This window comes from Thunnus albacares, chromosome 1 (assembly GCF_914725855.1).
Source record: "Thunnus albacares chromosome 1, fThuAlb1.1, whole genome shotgun sequence".
Lineage (NCBI taxonomy): Eukaryota > Metazoa > Chordata > Actinopteri > Scombriformes > Scombridae > Thunnus > Thunnus albacares.
In genome coordinates this window covers 28,393,808-28,412,637 of record NC_058106.1, presented here as the reverse complement: position 1 = coordinate 28,412,637, position 18,830 = coordinate 28,393,808, and the positions used below count along the sequence as shown (strand labels likewise).

The 18,830-nt window shown below is 38.0% G+C and overlaps 2 protein-coding genes across 2 annotated transcripts; one reads left to right on the top strand and one right to left on the bottom strand.

The window, feature by feature from the left end:
• Window positions 1-24: 24 nt before the first annotated feature.
• il1fma (interleukin-1 family member A) lies at window positions 25-6,870 on the bottom strand. Its single transcript, XM_044353131.1, has 7 exons — window positions 6,778-6,870; window positions 6,518-6,636; window positions 4,374-4,467; window positions 2,881-3,262; window positions 2,314-2,439; window positions 1,933-2,066; window positions 25-1,244 (listed from the first exon to the last, which is right to left on the bottom strand). Exons 1-7 carry the CDS (start codon window positions 6,787-6,789, stop codon window positions 1,026-1,028), a joined length of 1,086 nt encoding a protein of 361 aa, XP_044209066.1. The 5' UTR covers window positions 6,790-6,870; the 3' UTR covers window positions 25-1,025.
• Window positions 6,871-11,614: 4,744 nt separating this feature from the next.
• zgc:113276 (uncharacterized protein LOC553748 homolog) lies at window positions 11,615-18,657 on the top strand. The gene is made up of 10 exons (XM_044353124.1): window positions 11,615-11,726; window positions 12,382-12,589; window positions 14,073-14,266; window positions 14,360-14,575; window positions 15,939-16,356; window positions 16,617-16,738; window positions 16,831-17,070; window positions 17,246-17,407; window positions 17,633-17,722; window positions 17,821-18,657. Exons 2-10 carry the CDS (start codon window positions 12,382-12,384, stop codon window positions 17,983-17,985), a joined length of 1,815 nt encoding a protein of 604 aa, XP_044209059.1. The 5' UTR covers window positions 11,615-11,726; the 3' UTR covers window positions 17,986-18,657.
• The last annotated feature ends 173 nt before the right edge of the window (window positions 18,658-18,830 follow it).

Below are 18,830 nucleotides of genomic sequence, written 5' to 3'. Positions count from 1 at the left end.
GGCTTTGATGGTCAAACTTTTTAAAAAAAATAGTATTTGATACTTTTATGTGTTTTCAAATATAAAAATTAAGTGTTGTAATGCAGACCTGGAGGTGTATCGGAAAATGAAATCATGTGAAATGAAAAATTCATGTGAAATTACTGCACAATCACCGCACATTGCCAGCACTAAGTTTATTAAAAATGCATTATTGACAAAGGTCTATGACTGAAATGTTGCATTTAAAAACACATTCACTTACTGTAAAATACTGAGCAAAACACACAGTTTATAAATGCTGCTAATTTTACTACTAATTTAAATATGTGTATACATTTTGGGTGTCAAAAAATACTTTTCTCTCAAAATCACACAGTACTTGTAGAAAGACATTGATACATGTTGTTATTTTATTATCAAAGGCATAAAGTTAAGACTGAAATGTGTTTTAAAAAATAACCGAACTACAGTTTAAGCATCATCTTTCTGTTATATATAAAACATCACATAGCCAGTTCATTAAATGTTTCTGCTCATGTTTATAGTTTATATAATTAAAAATGTAATTTTGATCACAATATCTCATTATAATGCATGTTTTAGAAAGTATTAAATAAATAAAATTATTACATCACCTTGTTTTTTGTTTTTTTGTTTTTTTAGAAATACATTATTTCAATAATAATGGAAGTTACATCCCTTAAAGATATTAAATAATTTGTAGGTATTCATGCTACCAGAAAGCACCCATGCTTATAAGACCACTTTAAGTGACAATGTTATTATATCACATATCTTAACCACATACACACAAAGACATTAAACATCCTTGATATAGTTATATGATACATATCTACGCACTTCTGCAATAGCAGAATTTGACACAGTGATACAGAATCTGTGTCACTGGACACTCAAACAAGAGTTCCTCTTTATGTTTTTTATGTTTTTAGTTTCATATCTTGAACCTTCATGTCTCAATTTTAAAGGTTTAACTGCTTTGACTGAGAAGTGGGAATACACCTGAAGATGGTGACTCTCCATCACGTCCGAATGATGAAGAGGAATGATTGATCTTCATGATGTCCATCCATAGTCGCCATTTCCACTGAGTCTGTGCTGGCTGTCTGGATGAACCAGCCGTGGTGCAGCGCTGACTCAAACCTCCGATGTTGCGACGCGTCACCTTTCATGTAGAAGACAAATGAGAGGGTGCACTCGTCGCTCAGGGAGATCCGCTTCAGCCTCTGCTTATCACATGTCTACAACAACAAATGTGTGGATATTCATGAGAGAGAGCACAGCTGGCTGGTTAAACACTCTGGCAGAAAGATGATTATGTTGCTTGGAAAGATCAGGATCCTAATAATAAACATGTTACACTGATGATAAAATTAAAAAAATATTTTCACACTATTAGCTTTAATTCTGTGTAGCATACACCTAAGTGAATTTTATACGGGCCACCATCATAAGCATATATAAAGACATTTATATATGTCTTTATATATGCTACACAACCATTATAACGTATCATATGAAGACATATTTTTTATTATTACATTTGTTACATTTGTACAATTGTTTTTTACTTAATGGTGGGACTTAAGTATGGAACTTTAGTCACATGATAACTAAACCATCTCCATGAAAACTGAGAAACCCACAGAGGAAGGCCATGATGTTCCTGAAAGCTTTGGAAAAACCAAGTCAATGAAGTTTTAGCCATGCAGTGTGTCTCTAATATATGTAATTAAAGTAATGCAAAATGTTTACTGTAGTCAATCAATCCTGTTGATATTTCAATGAAGTTCATGTTATACCTCTACTGTATAGCCTGCTTTAACTGGAAATACCATGAGCATACCGTGCCGCCAAATCCTGTTTACTTGTGACTTAGAAATGTGAGACAGACTGTGTGGTTGATGCTCATTAAATCATAATTAATACCTCCACTTGTAGGAGAACCGTTGATCCATTTTTGCTGCACTTGAGGAAGCAGTCAGACTCCGTTAAGTTCAGGACCACTGGTATTCCTTTGCTAGATACGATATTCGACTTGTAGGAGTAGATGGTGATCCTCTCTGAACACAAAAGAAATTTTTAAAAAAACATGTAAACAAGAAATATTTCAAATCAATTTCCCCGATAGAGCAAATTTTTATTGAGAACCTTTAATTGTAAAATTTAGAAGGATAGTAAACAATGAAATAAACATGACAATGAATGGATGAAGAGAGTATTGGAACTTAAACACTGCTCTGTGATTACTGTAATTTAAATTATTCAAGTGTTTAGCTAGTGCCATGTTGCCGCGTGTGACTGACAGACCTGGGTTCGGAGAAACATAGAGGGTCTTCTGCGAACAGATGCCTCTGAGGTATTGTTGGGAAGCCACACATTCGACTAAAACATTTTTTTTCTTTTCTTGTCTGAAACTGCCCCCTCCTCTTGGAACTTAAAGTGAAACAGAACAATCAAACAGAGATTAGAATTTATAGCAACTGAGTAAGAAAAAAGGAACAAGGATTGCTACTGTGTACAAAAATTTTTCCACTCCATACTTGGCACATGTACTGGTTACAGTGATTAATACCTCACACACCATTTTATCTGTTTATGAATAGGTGGGATGGTCCTCTTTTACCAACAGAAGGAAGTTGCACTGTACATTAGTGATCCTTGACAAAGTCTGATGTGTTGTGTTTTTATGAATACATTAGACTGTAGAGACCAAAGTCTAACTAACTACATAACTAACTAACTAACTACTATTATCGGCTGTGTTGAGAAAAGACTAGAAAATAGAAGAGAAGAGATGTAAAGAAGAAAAAGGAAGACAAGAAAGGAAAAGAGGACACAAGAAAAGAGAAGACCAATGAAATCCAATTTACTCACCAAGTGTCACCATGCTGGATTCTGCCACCATCACAACGTCTTTAAAGGTACATCCCACCCCATGACATCCATGACAGGTGCCACCATCTTCGCATCCCCTCCCTTTCACCACAGCGATGCTGGTTTGCGTCATGGAAATGATGAGCAGATCCGTTTCCTGCCCGTTCTCCTCATCCTCAGGTTGGCAAACATTCCCCTCTATTCCTCCGTCCTCCCTTCCTTCTCCCTCCTTGCTCCACTCACTCTCCTCCTGGTCTCCCTCTCTCTTCATTTCCATGCTGAAACTAAGAAGCATGGCCTCCTTGGATACTGGATATAAAATGTCGTCAGTCGGGCTGGGCTGCTCAATGGGCTGCTTCATCTTGATCGACTTGTGTACCGTCTAAAGACAGGAAGGTTGAGGATGAGACAGGTGATAGTCTTTGTGTCTCTTCCAGTTTGTACCTGACACTTCCTGTGTGGAAATTCCCCCAAAACACCTAAATACAAAGCTACCTTCAAAGTTATGTATGTTCTTTTTTTAGTGAACACATTAATGTAGACAAAGTCATGTCATGTGGAGCTATTTCCAGTGCAATTACAGTGTAATATGATAAAACTACAGCGTAGCTGGGAGCTTTTTGGTTAACACTTTACTTTTAGTCTCCATATTCAGCATTTATGAAAAGTATATACTCATTTAAAAATTAGATTATAACACAATAATGTAGTTGTAAGCAGATATTTGTCAACAACTATAACGACTCCCGTGGGCACCTATAAGTAGGTGCTAGTACAGACACAGATAATGAATGGCAAAATAGTAAAGCACAGTTGTGATAATATAAAACATGTCTTTATAGGAGGAGTAATAATAATTGTTGAAAAATACTGTACATTAATAAAGACTAAAAATGTTCTTGTATTTGCTTACAACTACAAGTTGGCTGCTGTTTATCATCCTCGAGTGTAACAGACCTGTCGGTGTTGGCTCTGTGTTTCTGGATTTGAGATGCCTCTCTGAATTGTGGTCTTGTTGGCTGACTTCGACTTTTAGCATGTTAACAAATGTCTTAAATTCCTATTTATTATTTTAAAATATGAAACCTGTCATATAGCAACCCAGAGGGGACAGAGCATCTCCAACGCAAACAAACAAACAAAAAAATATGATGATCACATTCCCTTTTTTCCCCTTATTTAGCTCTTCAATGTTAAGTTTTTTCCACTTCCTCTTTATACAATACAGCACCACTACAACACTGCGTTAACTTTACCCAGTAGTAATCAGATATTTTGACCCAGTGTTATACATAACAAGCTTTAGCCAAAAACTGTCACAAATTAATTTTTTCTTGTACAAAATTATGTGCACAAATTATTAACAATGGCATCTACATTTAAAAACAGTAAATTATTATAACAAGCTTTCGTTTGGGTAAAAACCCAACAGTAAGATAAAAAAAAATGACACTAAAACTGGGTCAAAACAACCCATTGAAATAGAAACTCACCAGCATTGGACTTCCCCCAGCTAACGTCTGTGCCAATTCCTCAGGTGTGAGATTCTGCAGGTCCATGCCGTTTATCTGCATCAGTTTGTCTCCTCTGAAATTTAGATACCGCAGTAAGGGTTAAATTAATGAATGAATAACGAATGAATGAACCAGTCATTCAGTTGACACCACATTCCAATAATGCATACACTTCAAGGGTAGGTTCATAGTTTTTCAAGTGTGTCTTAAAACAACAGTCAGGTGTCCATATGAACACTGAAAGAGGTTTTGCTTGCTGCAATCATTCCTCCTGTCATACTGGCTATTGAAAGATCCCCTTCAAATCTGCTTTCAGTGTTAGTGATGGGGGCCAAAATCCACAGTTTGTAATTTTGTGCAAAAATACATTTAAAAGTTTATCTGAGGCTTCAGCAGTTTGAGTTAGTCATATCAAGCGAATAACTGCCACATTTACAGTCTTTTTAGCATCAAATTCCCTCTGTGTTTCCCTGTTGAGTTGCGGTGGAAGTATAGTAACAAAATGAGTGACTTTGGCACTAAAAAGACTGTAACGTTGAAAGATATCTACTTGATTTGACTGATTTGGACGGCTGAAACTTCATATTAGCTTCAGAAAAAACTTTTAAATACATTTTTGCACAGAGGACTGTGTATTTTGGCCTCTATCACTTACATTGTAAGTGCATTATGAAAGGATCTTCTAATGGTCAGTATGAACAGGAGGGATGATTACAGCAAGAAAAACCTACAGTACTAGTCAAATGTTTGGACACACTTTCTCATTCACTTGACTGAGAAAGTGTGTCCAAACCTTTGACTGATGCTGTATTTCAATGTTCATTTGGGCACCACCTGACTATTGTTTTAAGAAAGTCTCAACAAATTGTGAACATGCCCTTTAATGAAGGGTTTTTAGTTATAGTTTTATGTTATCAAAACATTTAAAAATCAGTCATAAATAAGTAATAAACCATCAGTAAGGGAAACTCCAGGTCGCCAAGTTGGCTGCTGTATATCACCCTCGAGTGCAACAGACCTGTCTGTGTCTGCTCTATGTTTCTGCATTTGAGACGCCTCTGAATTATGGTTTTGTTGACCTACTTATATCAACAAAATGGAGGCATGTGGTATGCCTCAATGTCCTATTTACCATTTTAAAATATGAAACCTGTCTCACGGCAACACAAAGGGGACACAGCATCTGAAATGCAAGAACAAACAAAAAAAAACCCAGAACGCAGGCACAGCAGATTTCTTATCTATCTTATCTGTTAACTCATTTCTTAAGAAAGCACTTCAAGGTTTAGTTTTACCACTTCCTCTGGAGGACAGCTAGAGAGAGTTTTTAACCTTTACAACTGCAGACCTGATGGCTTGTTAGAAAGTGAGTAAATCATAAATAAAGGGTCTATATGTCTATAATCAATAGCCAAAAGATCGGCAGTTATGAATGTTAATATATTTTTTCTAAAGAATTTAGTTTGGCAAGTGATCTATAAAACATTAATCAATTATTAATGATAGGGCTGCATTATTTTCATTACTGATTAATTGTATTAGTGGGAAAATGCTCAGTTTCCCAGCATCCAAGGTCATGTCTTCAAATGTTTCATCAGACCAGCATTAATTAATATGAATGAAACTATTACTCACTATTTACAAACCCTCTTGTGTGTTATGTTTTATTAGAGAGCAGCAGTAAGCAGTACGAGCAGTACATTGTAAATCTCAGCGTCCACTTCTGCTTTCTGCTGCTACTTTCTCAGCTGTTAAATCACATTTTCACTCACCTTGTTTGATCACTTGATTTATTGTCTGAATATTGCGGCTGTATTTTAATATCTAGTTTGTTTTTTGGAATTGTGTGTCTATTTGATTGTTTTCAAATCTTATTTTTAGAGATTTTTTAAACATGTTATTTCTATGTCTTATGCCAAAATCATAATAAATAATTTATTGTTCTCTTTGTATGCTGTTTTATATTTTTTATTATTATTATTTAAATAGTCGTAGTATGACACAATAAACTGGTTCAACTGCTTCAACAAGCACTGAATAATTATTTAGTTTTTTTGTTACATGTGAGAAAAGTAACTTAATTTGTTTCTGCCCAACAGTGTTCCAGTGTCTTTCGTTTATACCTTACAAACGGTTTTCCTCCACTTGCTTTTTTGTACTTGACAACATTTTCCACTTCATACTGGTGCCTTCCTTCTTCCATCTGGTGGACGATCAGTACGCTTCCTTTTACCACAGAATCCTATCATATGGAAATAAATATACAAACTTTCTCTTAATAAGAAACATCAACTAATATAAACATTCATATTGTCATAAATTCATAAATTTTTTCACATACAGCAGTGTTAAAAGTTAAAAACAGTGCGACTTCATCACCCACCTCCTGATCCATGGTGCCGACAGTGTCCGCTGCTGATAAAGAGTGAAGTCAACACCAATCACTGGCAGTCTTTTAAAGCCTCCAGTGTGTTTATGCTTCTGCTTTGCATGAAAAGAAGGGGAAGTAAGAATGAGGGGGCCAAACAGTTATGCATGCGGAACTGATGTCAGAAGAGGAAGTGAATGAAGATTAGTAAATCTTGAATAGAAGGGGACATGATGTATGATTAATATAACAGAACTTGTGACAAATATGGAAGTAAAATAAAAGTAAGGTTTATTTAGTATCACGCTTTTTACAGAGCAAGGTCACAAACTGCTTCACAAGAGTAAAACCATTAAAAATAAGACCATAAACAGTAAAACAATGAAAAACAGTAAAAAAAAGAAACAGAGAATAAAACATAAGTAACAACAAACCATACAAACACTCAAAATTACAAACACTAGACAGCACAAGGCGTGACAAAGGTCAGTTTCAATTTCTTCAGTTGCTTTTGTATGTCTAGAGGAAGAGCGTTCCACAGTGTCAGAGCCACCACTTCAAAGGCACGATCACCTTTTGTTTTCAGTCGAGAGTGAGGGGCAACCAGTAAGCACTGGCCTGAAAGCACTGGTGTGAAAACAAGAAGTCAATGTAAAGCCGGTAAGATGGGTGTGATGTGAGTCGTCCTGTTGGACCTGGTCAACAGCCTCGCAGCAGCATTCTGGACCATTTGTAGACCAGGGACGACTTGATGAGGCAGGTGAAAAGGGAATTGCAGCAGTCTAGCCAGGATGATATAAAAGCATGAATGATGATCTCTAGCTCAGGTTGTGATACAACAGACCTGAGTTTGGCAACCTTTCTTAAATGGAAGCAACATGTACGGGTTAATGATTTGATAGGTTGATCAAAGCACATAACCTCATCAAATACAACACAGAGATTGCTAAGATTAGACTGTACAGCTGAAGAAAGGGACCCAATACACTGAGCAACCTTGGAAGCTATGCTGTCTGAAGCAAAGATCACGTCGTCAGTAACAGGTGATAAAGGCTTTAAAATGAAATATCGGCATTGGCCCGAAATTCTGCGGAGGAAGCACTGGGACCATCAGGGTGGAGCAGTTTGCGGAGGAGCTGCTGTGTTCGGCTATACAGATAGGAAACACCGCAGCTGACAGGATGTCTGTTTGAAAAAATTTCTTCTTCTTCTTGCTTTATAACGGCGGTTGGCAACCAGCGTATTAGGTGCAATACCACCACCCTCTACTTTGGAGTGTGGACCAGAGATGAAATCCGACCTATTAATCCTGTCTGTCTAATCTCAAAGAAAACTCTACCATTCGATCCCCTTCGACCTTCAACCCCCCATTAAAATTTCATTAAAATTTTAATGCTGAGCTCCTGAACTCCAGTCTTCCTAAGTTCTTCCTTTATATATTGTCTTTTTTGATCATACTTGGTAAAATCTATGATTGCATGTGTAATAGTCTCCTCAGCCAGGTGGAAAAAAACATATGGGCATCGGCAATCTCCCAAAATGAGTTGGAAAATATTGGCATATCAGATATTGGCAAAAATTCCAACATTGTGCAACCCTAATAAGAACCTCAGTCTTATCTGAGTTCAGCTGTAAAACGTTGTTAGCCATCCAGTCCTTAATGGCAGTCAGACCATTATGCAAACAGACAGTTTGTCAGTCTTATCAGGCTTAAAAGAGACATAGAGCTCCATATCATCAGCGTAATAGTGATATGACCTTACATGTACCTTTAAATTTGCTAATAATATGACCTGAGGGAAGCATATACAAAGCAAATAATATAAGGCCCAATACAGAACCACAGGAAAGAGCAGTAGTTTCAGACATGTAGGGACCAAGCGACAAAGAAAAAACTCCTATCCGAGAGATAGGAGAACCAGTCCAGGGCACTGCCAGAGATACCCACCCACTGCCTAAGCCTTTCAGACAGGATGCTGTGATCACATGGATGTATTATAACAGCTGGATACCGAACTAAAAATGGCGCCCATTCAGTCCTAAAGGAATTGCTCGCCTGGCTAATACGCCAAAAATAGTTTCTAGGTTCCAAGTTTGCTTCTGCATTATGTGGCCCACTGAATATGCGCAGTAGTGTTTCCACTACTGGCCCCACCCGCGAGTTCCTGCTCGGCCCATAGACTTTACATTGTGATGATGGATTTTTAAATCACTTTTCTCGGCTCGAGGAAAGTTTTACAAACATAAAACCTCCATGGATCAAAAGTTCATAATAGAAATAGTCATAATTTACGTTGCTGGCAGTTCAAGGTGTCCTGTCAACAGTTTTCCAGAAGTCTCTTTTACCCCATACACCACAATGGTGGAAAATGCTCCCCCCTGTTAGCTCCGTTAGCTATGTTGTGGTGTCCACACGGCGGCTGGCAGCAGCTCACACTGCCAGAATCTGGCCCAGCAAGTCCAAGAGTAATGCTGAACTGGAGATCAGTTAAAAAGACTTAAAAGTCATTGAAAACCAGCGTTCATCGCTGATATTCAGGGAGGAAACTTTTAAAATATCAAGAATTATTAATGGAGTTCCGCATGTTTGTCAAAGTGACAGCACTGTGGAGGAAGGACAAGAGAGTTGAATTTTATGAACATTAAAACTATTTTATTTGACTATTCAGGTAGATTTTCTGTATCTTGCTAAACAATCATCGACTGTAAAGCAGCAGAGGTCTGACTAATGAGAGAAACTGAACAAGTTATGTTACTCTCAACAAAGTCATTTTCTCATATGAACTCGAACAATGTCTGGAGAATCAGGTCTAAAAATTGTCCGGAGTTGCACTTTCACACATGTAGCACACAGCAGGAGATTGTCTGTGTCAGACGTGCTCTCACCTACTGGAAATACTCTGTTTGATTTAGGCGAGAAATGGCGCCTGGGTAGAGCATGCAGGAGGCAGGACATGATGCAAAAAGTACACCGTGGTTGTAATTCCGAATTTTAAACCTTTTCACCAGAAATAAAACGGCTTTTATTTTATGAGAAATCACAAGAAGTCCTCTCTCCCATTAGCGCTAGCTTCACAGCGGCCTGCTGTATTTATCCAGCGCCAGTCGCATGATAGAAACGTCATCAACACACCTGCTCGCTCGCTGTGAATTCTTTAGAAAATGACCTGCTGTATTAACACATGGGCTCAATCGGACATTACTTTGTGAGAAGGATCTATCAGACTTGCAGACCTATGTGACACACCCACTTTACACCTGCTACATGACACACCCCCCTAACCCCTAACCTTAACCTTAACCATCTCGCTGCTCATGCCTAAACCTAACCAAGTGGGTGCATCATGTAGTAAAGTGGGTCTGTCGTGTAGTTACAGCAAGTCCGCAGTTAGACCCACTTGGACTTTGTGCTAGGGAGTTGGCAGAGTAAAGTCCATTTAATGTCCGGTCCAACTGATTCGGACATTTACGTTCTCACATACAGCTCCTCCGGGTAATGTTCAGATAACTTCAGGGTTGCAGTGCATGTGTGAAAGGGGCTTGACACTGTCACACACACCATCCTCCTCTTTCCACACCTTTAATAACAATTCAAACAGAAAAAAAAAAATTTCTTTCACATGCTGTTCTCTTCCTTAATTTTTAGTACTACCATTAACGGCTATGTCACTTTTACAATGTGTCATTGTTTTTATAATGAGTCATTGTAAAAATAAGCATGAAAATACAAAATCCTGACCAGAGAGAAGGGGAAATGACAACTCTCTGTGGCATACTACACGACTGTATACATGGGAACTACTGGATGAATTTGACTTCCTCTGTAACAGTAAATCACTCTGTTGTGTGGTTCAATAATAATTATCCAACTAGAAACAGAAGAGACACATTACACTTTATTACAATGGTCAGTTTGTTATTTTGGCTTTACCTCATGTCAGGGTGAAACTATGAATAGTATTTAATTAAAAAGGAAACACACTGAAGGATGTGTGTCCACTGTGTCTTTTGTACCATTAATAGATAAAATTGACCTGCTTTTTATGACTGCATCTGCTGAGTGTCTAAAAATGTTGGATACTGTATTTCAAGATTGTCCTCCCAAGGAAAACAACACAATAGATCGTAATGTCAGTTGCTCAAAAATTACATATAGTTACGTTTGAGTGACAGATGCCATCTAGCAGCAACAGTAGTTATGACCCAGAACAGCGGCACAGTTGAGATGACGTCTATATAAATTGATTAATTTCCCCATGTGGAGGTGATGGGTTGAGTGGAATATATAACCCAACCTTGGACTTTGACACAGGAGGCCGCGGTTCGTTCCCCATTTCCAACCTTAAGTATCAGTTTTTAAAAAAATTGAACTACAACTGTCCGCTAACCATAACCCTGTGGTTATTATTGTATCCATAACAACAAAGGTCACCTCCTTGGCTTCTAACTTTTTTGCTTGTATGATAGCTTTAAATTGTGTTATGCATCTTAACTGAATATCATTAATATTATTTTCTAACCTGAAACAGCCTGAATATTGTTTGAATTGTATTTATTGTTGGTGTTTTCAGGTGTTTCTGAAAAGAGATTTTTCTGGTTAAACAAAGGAAAAGACAAGAAAGAGGAGTAGTCTGTGTGCACATTGCTGCAAAATTATCTGTTGCTGTTTTGATACTGGGATGAGTTGTGTTACTAAATTTATACGAGTCAACACACACACACACACACACACACACACACACACACACGGAAGCTATTTACAGCTTTCCCCCGTTTGAGCCAGTGAAGTCCAGCTAGATGCTGAGGTGGATTGAATTACATGTGAGGCACACGCCACTGTCGCAAACTTTCAGGTCTGCCACCTTACACTGCAGTACACAGTGCTGAGATACAGACCACGTTTTCAATATTCACTATCCCTTCATTCAGAAGCTGCCAGAAGTTGACAGTTCAAACAGAACCAGGTACAGTGAGACTGTGTGTGTCTGATTGCTGAGGAAGGTTTTTTTTTATCACTGTAGCAGCTGAAGGTGTTGAGTAATTTTGACCTTTGCATTGCATTTTACTTCCTTAACTAATGGTGTGAGTGTGATTAAGTTACTGTAACACATTAAATAACACACTATTCAACCTATCAGAGGAGGCATGGACAGATTTTGTTGTTTGAAATTAAAATCCATAGTTTAGAGGGTTTTTTTAACTGTTTCACATGAGGAAAAAATCCCTACAAAGTTCAATAGGCTCTTAAGCTTTGGCCAGATATACACAGTATAAACACATGACAGAGAATGTTATGAAAGTGAAACAGAATGTCTGATGTTTGTGATGACATTACCTTGCTCAACATGAATAAAAATAGAACAACTTCAAGAAGAAAAATCTTCAAAAGTTTAAGCCTTTTATTGATTATTCTGCTGTTCCCTTTGGAGGGTTGTAGGTTTTTTTGACCCTTTACTGATCAAAGTGAACTTTCCATTGAGTAAGAGTGACCTGTTATAATTTAAGGAACTAACTGGTTACAAAAACAGGCTTTGAAAGTACTACTTATGTTTCCATGCTTGTTTCTAACTGCGTGAGGTTTTACACTGTCCTCTTTGTGTGTGTGTGTGTATGTTTCAGATGGTGATACTTGATGTGTTAATAATAGGGGGTGGGCCTCACGCCTTGACCCTGGCTAGCTTGCTATCCAACCCTAACCCAAACTCAGATCCTGGGCAGGACTCATCCCCTTCTCCCTCCTGCTTGGACCCTCTGAGACTTCAGCCAAACCCAAAAACATCCAACAACAAACGATACAGTGGCAAGAAGAAGAGGAGGGTAACAGCTGGTACAGTATGCTTGACTTTACTTACTAAATCATAATTATAGTATAAAATGTTAGTAACTATAATTAGTTGATTAAATGAAATTAGTTGGTTTATTGACAGAAAATGAATTAGCAACTTTTTTAAAGGGGACATATTATGTACATTTCCAGGTAAATATTTATATGCTGGGGCTCTACTTCATATCATCTTTGCATGATTTACAGTTCAAAAAACTCCGTATTTATCTTATACTGGCCCTTTATGCAGCTCCTCAGTTCATCCTCTGTCTGAAACAGGCCATTTTAACTCTTGTCCCTTTAAGGACCGCTTCCGATTAATCTACTTTCTTTTGATTGACGACTTCTCAGAAGCTGCCCCTCAGCAGAGTTCAGCAGCCCAAGAGGCTACGTAAACAAACAGTAGTAGGAGGATTTCACTTCTTTTTTTCGTTCTTTACTCAAATTGAAACCATCCCAAATACAGTTGTATATGTTTGAGACTGAATCTGATGCAAAATATGTGAGCGGATGACACAAACAACTCATGCCACAACATCAACGACAAATGGCCGTATGCGAGAATGCACAAACAATCTGAGGTCATCACAAAGAGGAAGTTGAGGTAACACTGCAAACAGGGCATTCATAGCAGGCTGAAACCCTGGCTTTTGATTTTCAGGGAACATTTTACATACATGAGTATGTTTAACATAGACATTAAACATTATAAGAGTATAAAAATAACAGAAAATCACAAAAATTATGTTATGTGCCCTTTAAACAAAAATGCCAAACATTCTTTAGATCCAACTTCCACATTGTGTGGATTTGCTGCTCTTCTCTATCTTATACATTAGTAAACTGAATATTTGGGGATTTAAAACTGTTGGTTGGACAAAAGAATCAATCTGAGGACACCATCTGTGGCTCAGAGAAATTTTTTCATTATTTTATCGACCAAACTATGAGTTGATTAAAATCAACATAAAATAGAATAAAAATAATTGTCAGATTAATCAATAATGAAAATAATTGTTAGTTGCTGCCCTAATTACAAATTAGTATCTCATAAATTTGACTTAGTAAGTCCAAATTAATTATGTAAATATAAATTATGATTTAGACCCAAGAAACATGACTGAATACGTCTTTCTAATTGTTTGATTTATTAAGTCATAATTTTGACATATTATATCATATCTTATAGTTTTTTTCATAATTCTGACTTAATATTGATCCAGTATGAAATAATCTTGGTTTATAAAGTCAGGGTGTTAACTTCTCATAATTCTGACATACCACTAGAATATCTTTCTTTCAAACTAGCTTTCCTTTCAGTGTTAACAACATTTCAGTTGTTGATTTTTCTGCCTGTGCTTTCATATGCTTACAAACTCTAAATAAAATAATGCTCCTCTGTCATTGTGATGTATTTTTATGTGCATTTGACTTACCCTAATCGAACAAGATGCTTACAGTTCTGGTATGTGTGGTTTGTGATTAGTCTCTGCAGGGCTGACGCTGGAGGAACAACTAGCAAAGTCAACGATATCAGAGAGAATCCTTTGCCCACCGCTTAGTCTCCGTGTGGTGGATTCTTACGGAGAGTGGACGACTTTGTGGGAGAGCCAGTTCACAGCTCTAAACATCCCTCATCTGCGCTCACACACACTGGTGCACACAGACCCTCTCAACAAGGTATGAACACAAACAACTTCCCCCTGAAGTGAAAACAAGAAAGGTGCTTTTCAGTATGAATGCAATAAAGCATGTGTATGTGTTCTTTGACAGAAAGCACTGCAGGAGTTTGTTTTAAAGCATGATCGATCTGCGGAGCTGCACAGTCTTCCAGACCAGGTTTACATTCTGGACGAAAACGCTTACTTCAATGACATGCGGCTCGGCAAGAAGGAGAAGAAACGTCTAAACATTAACTCAACACTCAAGAAGAGTTTGTCCTTCAGTCTCCCAGGAACCAAACTAAGTGTGGATTTCTTTAAAGATCAGGTCGGACAATATATATGTGTGTCTTCTGCATGATAGGTTGAATATTACACTGCATTTAGAGGAAGTTAATTACATTTTTGAAGCATTGTGTTTTGCTTGAATTGTTTGTAACCATACATATTTGTATTAACTATTGCTGTGACTAACTTCACATTCATGTCTTCATCCTGAATAAAAGAAGCATGCAACATTGTATCCCAATAACTTTTGTCATAGTTTTAATTCTGTTTTATACTTTTGTTATCTTATTTCCTGAAGCACATTTTGAAGTTGAATATTTTAAAGGGGACGTATCATTCACATTTCCAGGTCCATGTTTATATTCTGGGGCTTTACGGGTATATCTTGGCATGATTTTACTGGTAAAAAAAACTAATTTGTCTTATATTGGCCATTTATGCAGCCCCTCAGTTCAGCCTCTGTCTGAAACAGGCCGTTTTAGCTCCTGCCTCTTTAAGGACCCCCTCTCAGTGAGCCCACTCTGTTCTGATTGGCCAGCTTCTGGAAACTGCACCTCGGCAGACTACTGGTGGCCCAGAGGCTACGTAAACAAACAGTAGTAGTAGGATTTCACTTATTTTTCTTGTTCTTTACTTGAAATGGAAACTTCTCAAATACTTCCATATATGTTAGAGCCAATCCGAGATATGTGAGTGGACAATGTGAGCAACCTGTGGAACAGTCTTAGCAACAAAGACTACGTGGCTGACGGCCGTTTGTGGGCATGTACGAACAATCTGACATCATCATGAGGAGGAAGTAGAGGAAACTTTGCAAAGGGAGCAGTCAGAGAAGGCTGAAACTGGGGCTTTTGACTTTCAAAGAACATTTTTACATACGTTCACCTCAGATTTTGGAACTTTGAGCATGTTTAACATAGATATCCGACATCATAACAGTATGAAAATAACAAAAAAGCATGATATGTCCCCTTAAAGATACAGAAAGAACAGTTTTTCCAGAATTTAAATCATATATTTGACCTAAAACTTTACACTTTCTAGATTGAACCATATAATTCAAAGCTTGCTCAAACAAAACAAATGTATTAGTTCATTCAACCATAAAGGAAACTTTGATTAATTTGATACTCAGTTAAATTCTTGAACCTAGCATTACTTACCTACGCAGTCACACTGTGAGGGATACAAACACACGCAAAGACTGAAGACTCATGAAAATCTGCATGATGCTTGGATACTAAAGGTTGGTGTGCATTGTTATCATTTTTTATACTACCACTGGAGTTGCCAATGTCTGACATTTTCAAATCATACACATAATGGCTTTAAGTAGCATGAAAAGTGTAATCCGAGAACTGCTATTTACTGAGTTGTTTGAGTTGATGAATCTGAACATGCAGGTGGAGAGATACAGCTTGAACAAAGTGCTTGCTAAGGGAACAGTGGCGCACATCACCCCTGTGACTGAGGATGAGGACGGGAGTGAAGAGGAGAGTGACTGTATGAGAGAGGGCGAAACAAAGAATGTGGCCATGAGAGTGACTGATAGAAAAGGAGATGGGGCAAGAAAGAGGGTAAAATATTTTGAAGTACAACTTCAAGAAGGGGTCATCCTAAAAGCCCACCAGGTCGTTATGGCAACAGGTCCAACTCGTGCCCAGATGGCAAACATCCCCTCATGGGTAACAAGTATTGGAGAGAGCTACCCGGAGGAGCGCTTGCAGCACACCGTGCACCTCATGCACCATCTACCAATTGCTCAGCAAAAACTTAAAGAAGCTGATTGTCAGAGACAGAAAGAGACTTTTCCCACACAAGGTAAGTCTGACTCCTTCTGAGGATTATGTTACATCACAATAATACAGAAAAGTCCAAGAGTTGTGAGGATAATTAGTATATTATGTAGTTATACTTAAAGTTTTGCTCCCCATTGCTGGTGTTTTTATCTTGCACATACTGTATGCCAGAATATTCAATGCTTTGCTTTTACCTGATCTTTCACTGCTTCTCCAGAAATCAGTGGACATATCATCACTGCAACACTTTCCTTTACAAGTACTGTATGCGTATGTGTGTAGTGTGTGAGGCAGGGCAGAGAGTAATGGTAGTTGGTGGAGGTCTGACCAGCGCTCATGTCGTCTCAATTGCCCTGCAGCAAGGTGCCAGCCATGTGACATGGGTCATGAGGAAGCACCTCCAGGTGACAGTGTGGAACTGCAACTATAAAGAAATACAGTAGATATACCTGTTTGCCTCCACCACACATATCAGTCGTCATTGTTTCTTCTACAGTTGAAGCAGTTTGATGTGGGTGATGTGGAGAGCCTGGTGGGTCGTTATTCGCACGTGGAACATGGCATCAAGATGGATGGCCAAGCCTACCTAAGACAGTTCTATAATGAAAGGAGTCTTCATAAACGGCTGGCTATGATTCGCCAGGCAAGGAAAGGAGGAGCTGTCACCCCAGAGGCCTACATCCACCTACAGCCATTCATACTGAAAGGGCAGGTGGATGTTAAGACATACTGTCAGGTAAAGGTCCACAAGGTGTAAAGTTGAGGGTGATGTGAGCTAAATGGAATTTAGATGGGATAGTATGAGGTGAAGTGAGATGAGATTAGGTGAGATAATGTGAGGTCACATGAGGAAACATAATGTAATGTACTGTAAGTGAACTAGTTTACCTGAATCTCATCCAACTGACCAGGTTAGTGAAGCCAGCTGGTGCTACAGGAGCCAAGCCTGGAGCCTCTCCCTCAGCACCGGGCACCACTGGACTGGAGATATGATCTGGCTTGCCACTGGGTGCAAACTTGATGTCAAACAGGACCCGTTGCTTTCTGAGGTGATGAAGGAATTCCCCATTCAGGTATGTTAAACTGGAAAATGTTTTTTTTTTTTATATTTCTACAGCATGTATAGAAGTATGAACATGAGAGGAAACAAAAGTTGGTTGCATGATAAAATCAACAAATTAATGTAAGAATAAGGGCAATGTCATGATATTTCAGAATCAACTTATATTTTCATGATGTAACCTGAACAAGACAACATTGAAAGATTCATAAAATGTGTCTGGTTTGTCCCCATGAAGGTGATAGATGGTTGGCCGTGTATATCAGAAAGCTTACAGTGGGCAGAAGGATGCCCTCTCTATCTGATGGGGCAGTACACCGCTCTTCAGGTAGTGTTTTGCAAAAAAGAAGTTGCAACAACAATCTGTACAATCACTTTACAGAAAGCATCCATTAATTTGTTTTCTTCCTCTTTCCACACACACAGGTTGGACCACATGCAGTAAACCTGGCTGGTGGACAGGCAGCCAGTATGAGAATCGCCAAGGACATTTTGCGGCAACAGAAGAACGTAGAGGCGTCTGAGCTGAGTGGTGGGAAATCTAAAACTGAAGAATATATTCAACAAATGCAAGGCCTATTGTGGCTTTAACTTTGCCATTTAGCCCGAGCAACTCATATGCATAATGTGTGTGAGCGCTGTCATCAGTTCCCGATCATCCTGGTCTAGTGGGACTTGATGATGATGTGGCTGTGAAACTGACTCATCTGGGGAACTATAACAACAATCTCAACTCAGAATGAATCCTGACTAGGATCATTTTAAACTCAATTTGAAACATTTTTAAAAGAGGGATCAGTCATGTAATCCTGAGTGATCTGGTGCTTGTCGTATTATGATTCATTTATTGTATCTGTTTGTGTTTCGTGTGTATTTTCTTGTTCAGTGTGTTTTGTGCTTTAGTGTACTATATTGTTGAGTTTTGTGTATTGTGCAGTCCCATATCATATTTTATTGTTGGGTTTTATGTATTTTAAAGGTCCATCTAGGGACAAAATTAGCTCACAAATTAGCTATAAATATAAATGCTGTGGTATGTGGCATTAGTTCATGTGATATACTTGTCCCTATACAAATCCTGCAATCAGTCAATTTTAAACATTTATTCATCTCAGTTATATATCTCAGTTATATATATAAAATCTGTTTTTTATGTGTCACTTGTTTGAATTGTTTACATCAGTGTTTACAAAAAGTATTTTATGGCATAAGAATACATTAAAACATTTGGTTGTATTCAGTATTAGTCTGTATATAATTAGATTTGGATACTTTTAATATAAAGAATTTTTCCTTTTCTGAATTTTTGTGGTTGTGGTTTTTCTGGGTGTGGTTTGGTTTGAGACAGAGCTTCAGCTCAGTGGTGGGTTTACTGTGTCTGTGACTTAATAAGTCTACTGATTATTCTCTTTTTGGTGTTTGATAAAAACAACACT

Excerpts from the sequence above, each read along its gene's own strand:
- il1fma (XM_044353131.1), bottom strand. Across the intron at positions 2,440-2,880 it reads ATCCAGCATGGTGACACTTG|TTCCAAGAGGAGGGGGCAGT; the intron begins GTGAGTAAATTG and ends TTTCACTTTAAG. Across the intron at positions 1,245-1,932 it reads CGGTTCTCCTACAAGTGGAG|ACATGTGATAAGCAGAGGCT; the intron begins GTATTAATTATG and ends TTGTTGTTGTAG.
- zgc:113276 (XM_044353124.1), top strand. The coding sequence starts at position 12,382 with ATGGTGATACTTGATGTGTTAATAATAGGGGGTGGGCCTCACGCCTTG. Across the intron at positions 17,408-17,632 it reads TGAAGGAATTCCCCATTCAG|GTGATAGATGGTTGGCCGTG; the intron begins GTATGTTAAACT and ends GTCCCCATGAAG. Across the intron at positions 17,723-17,820 it reads GGCAGTACACCGCTCTTCAG|GTTGGACCACATGCAGTAAA; the intron begins GTAGTGTTTTGC and ends CCACACACACAG.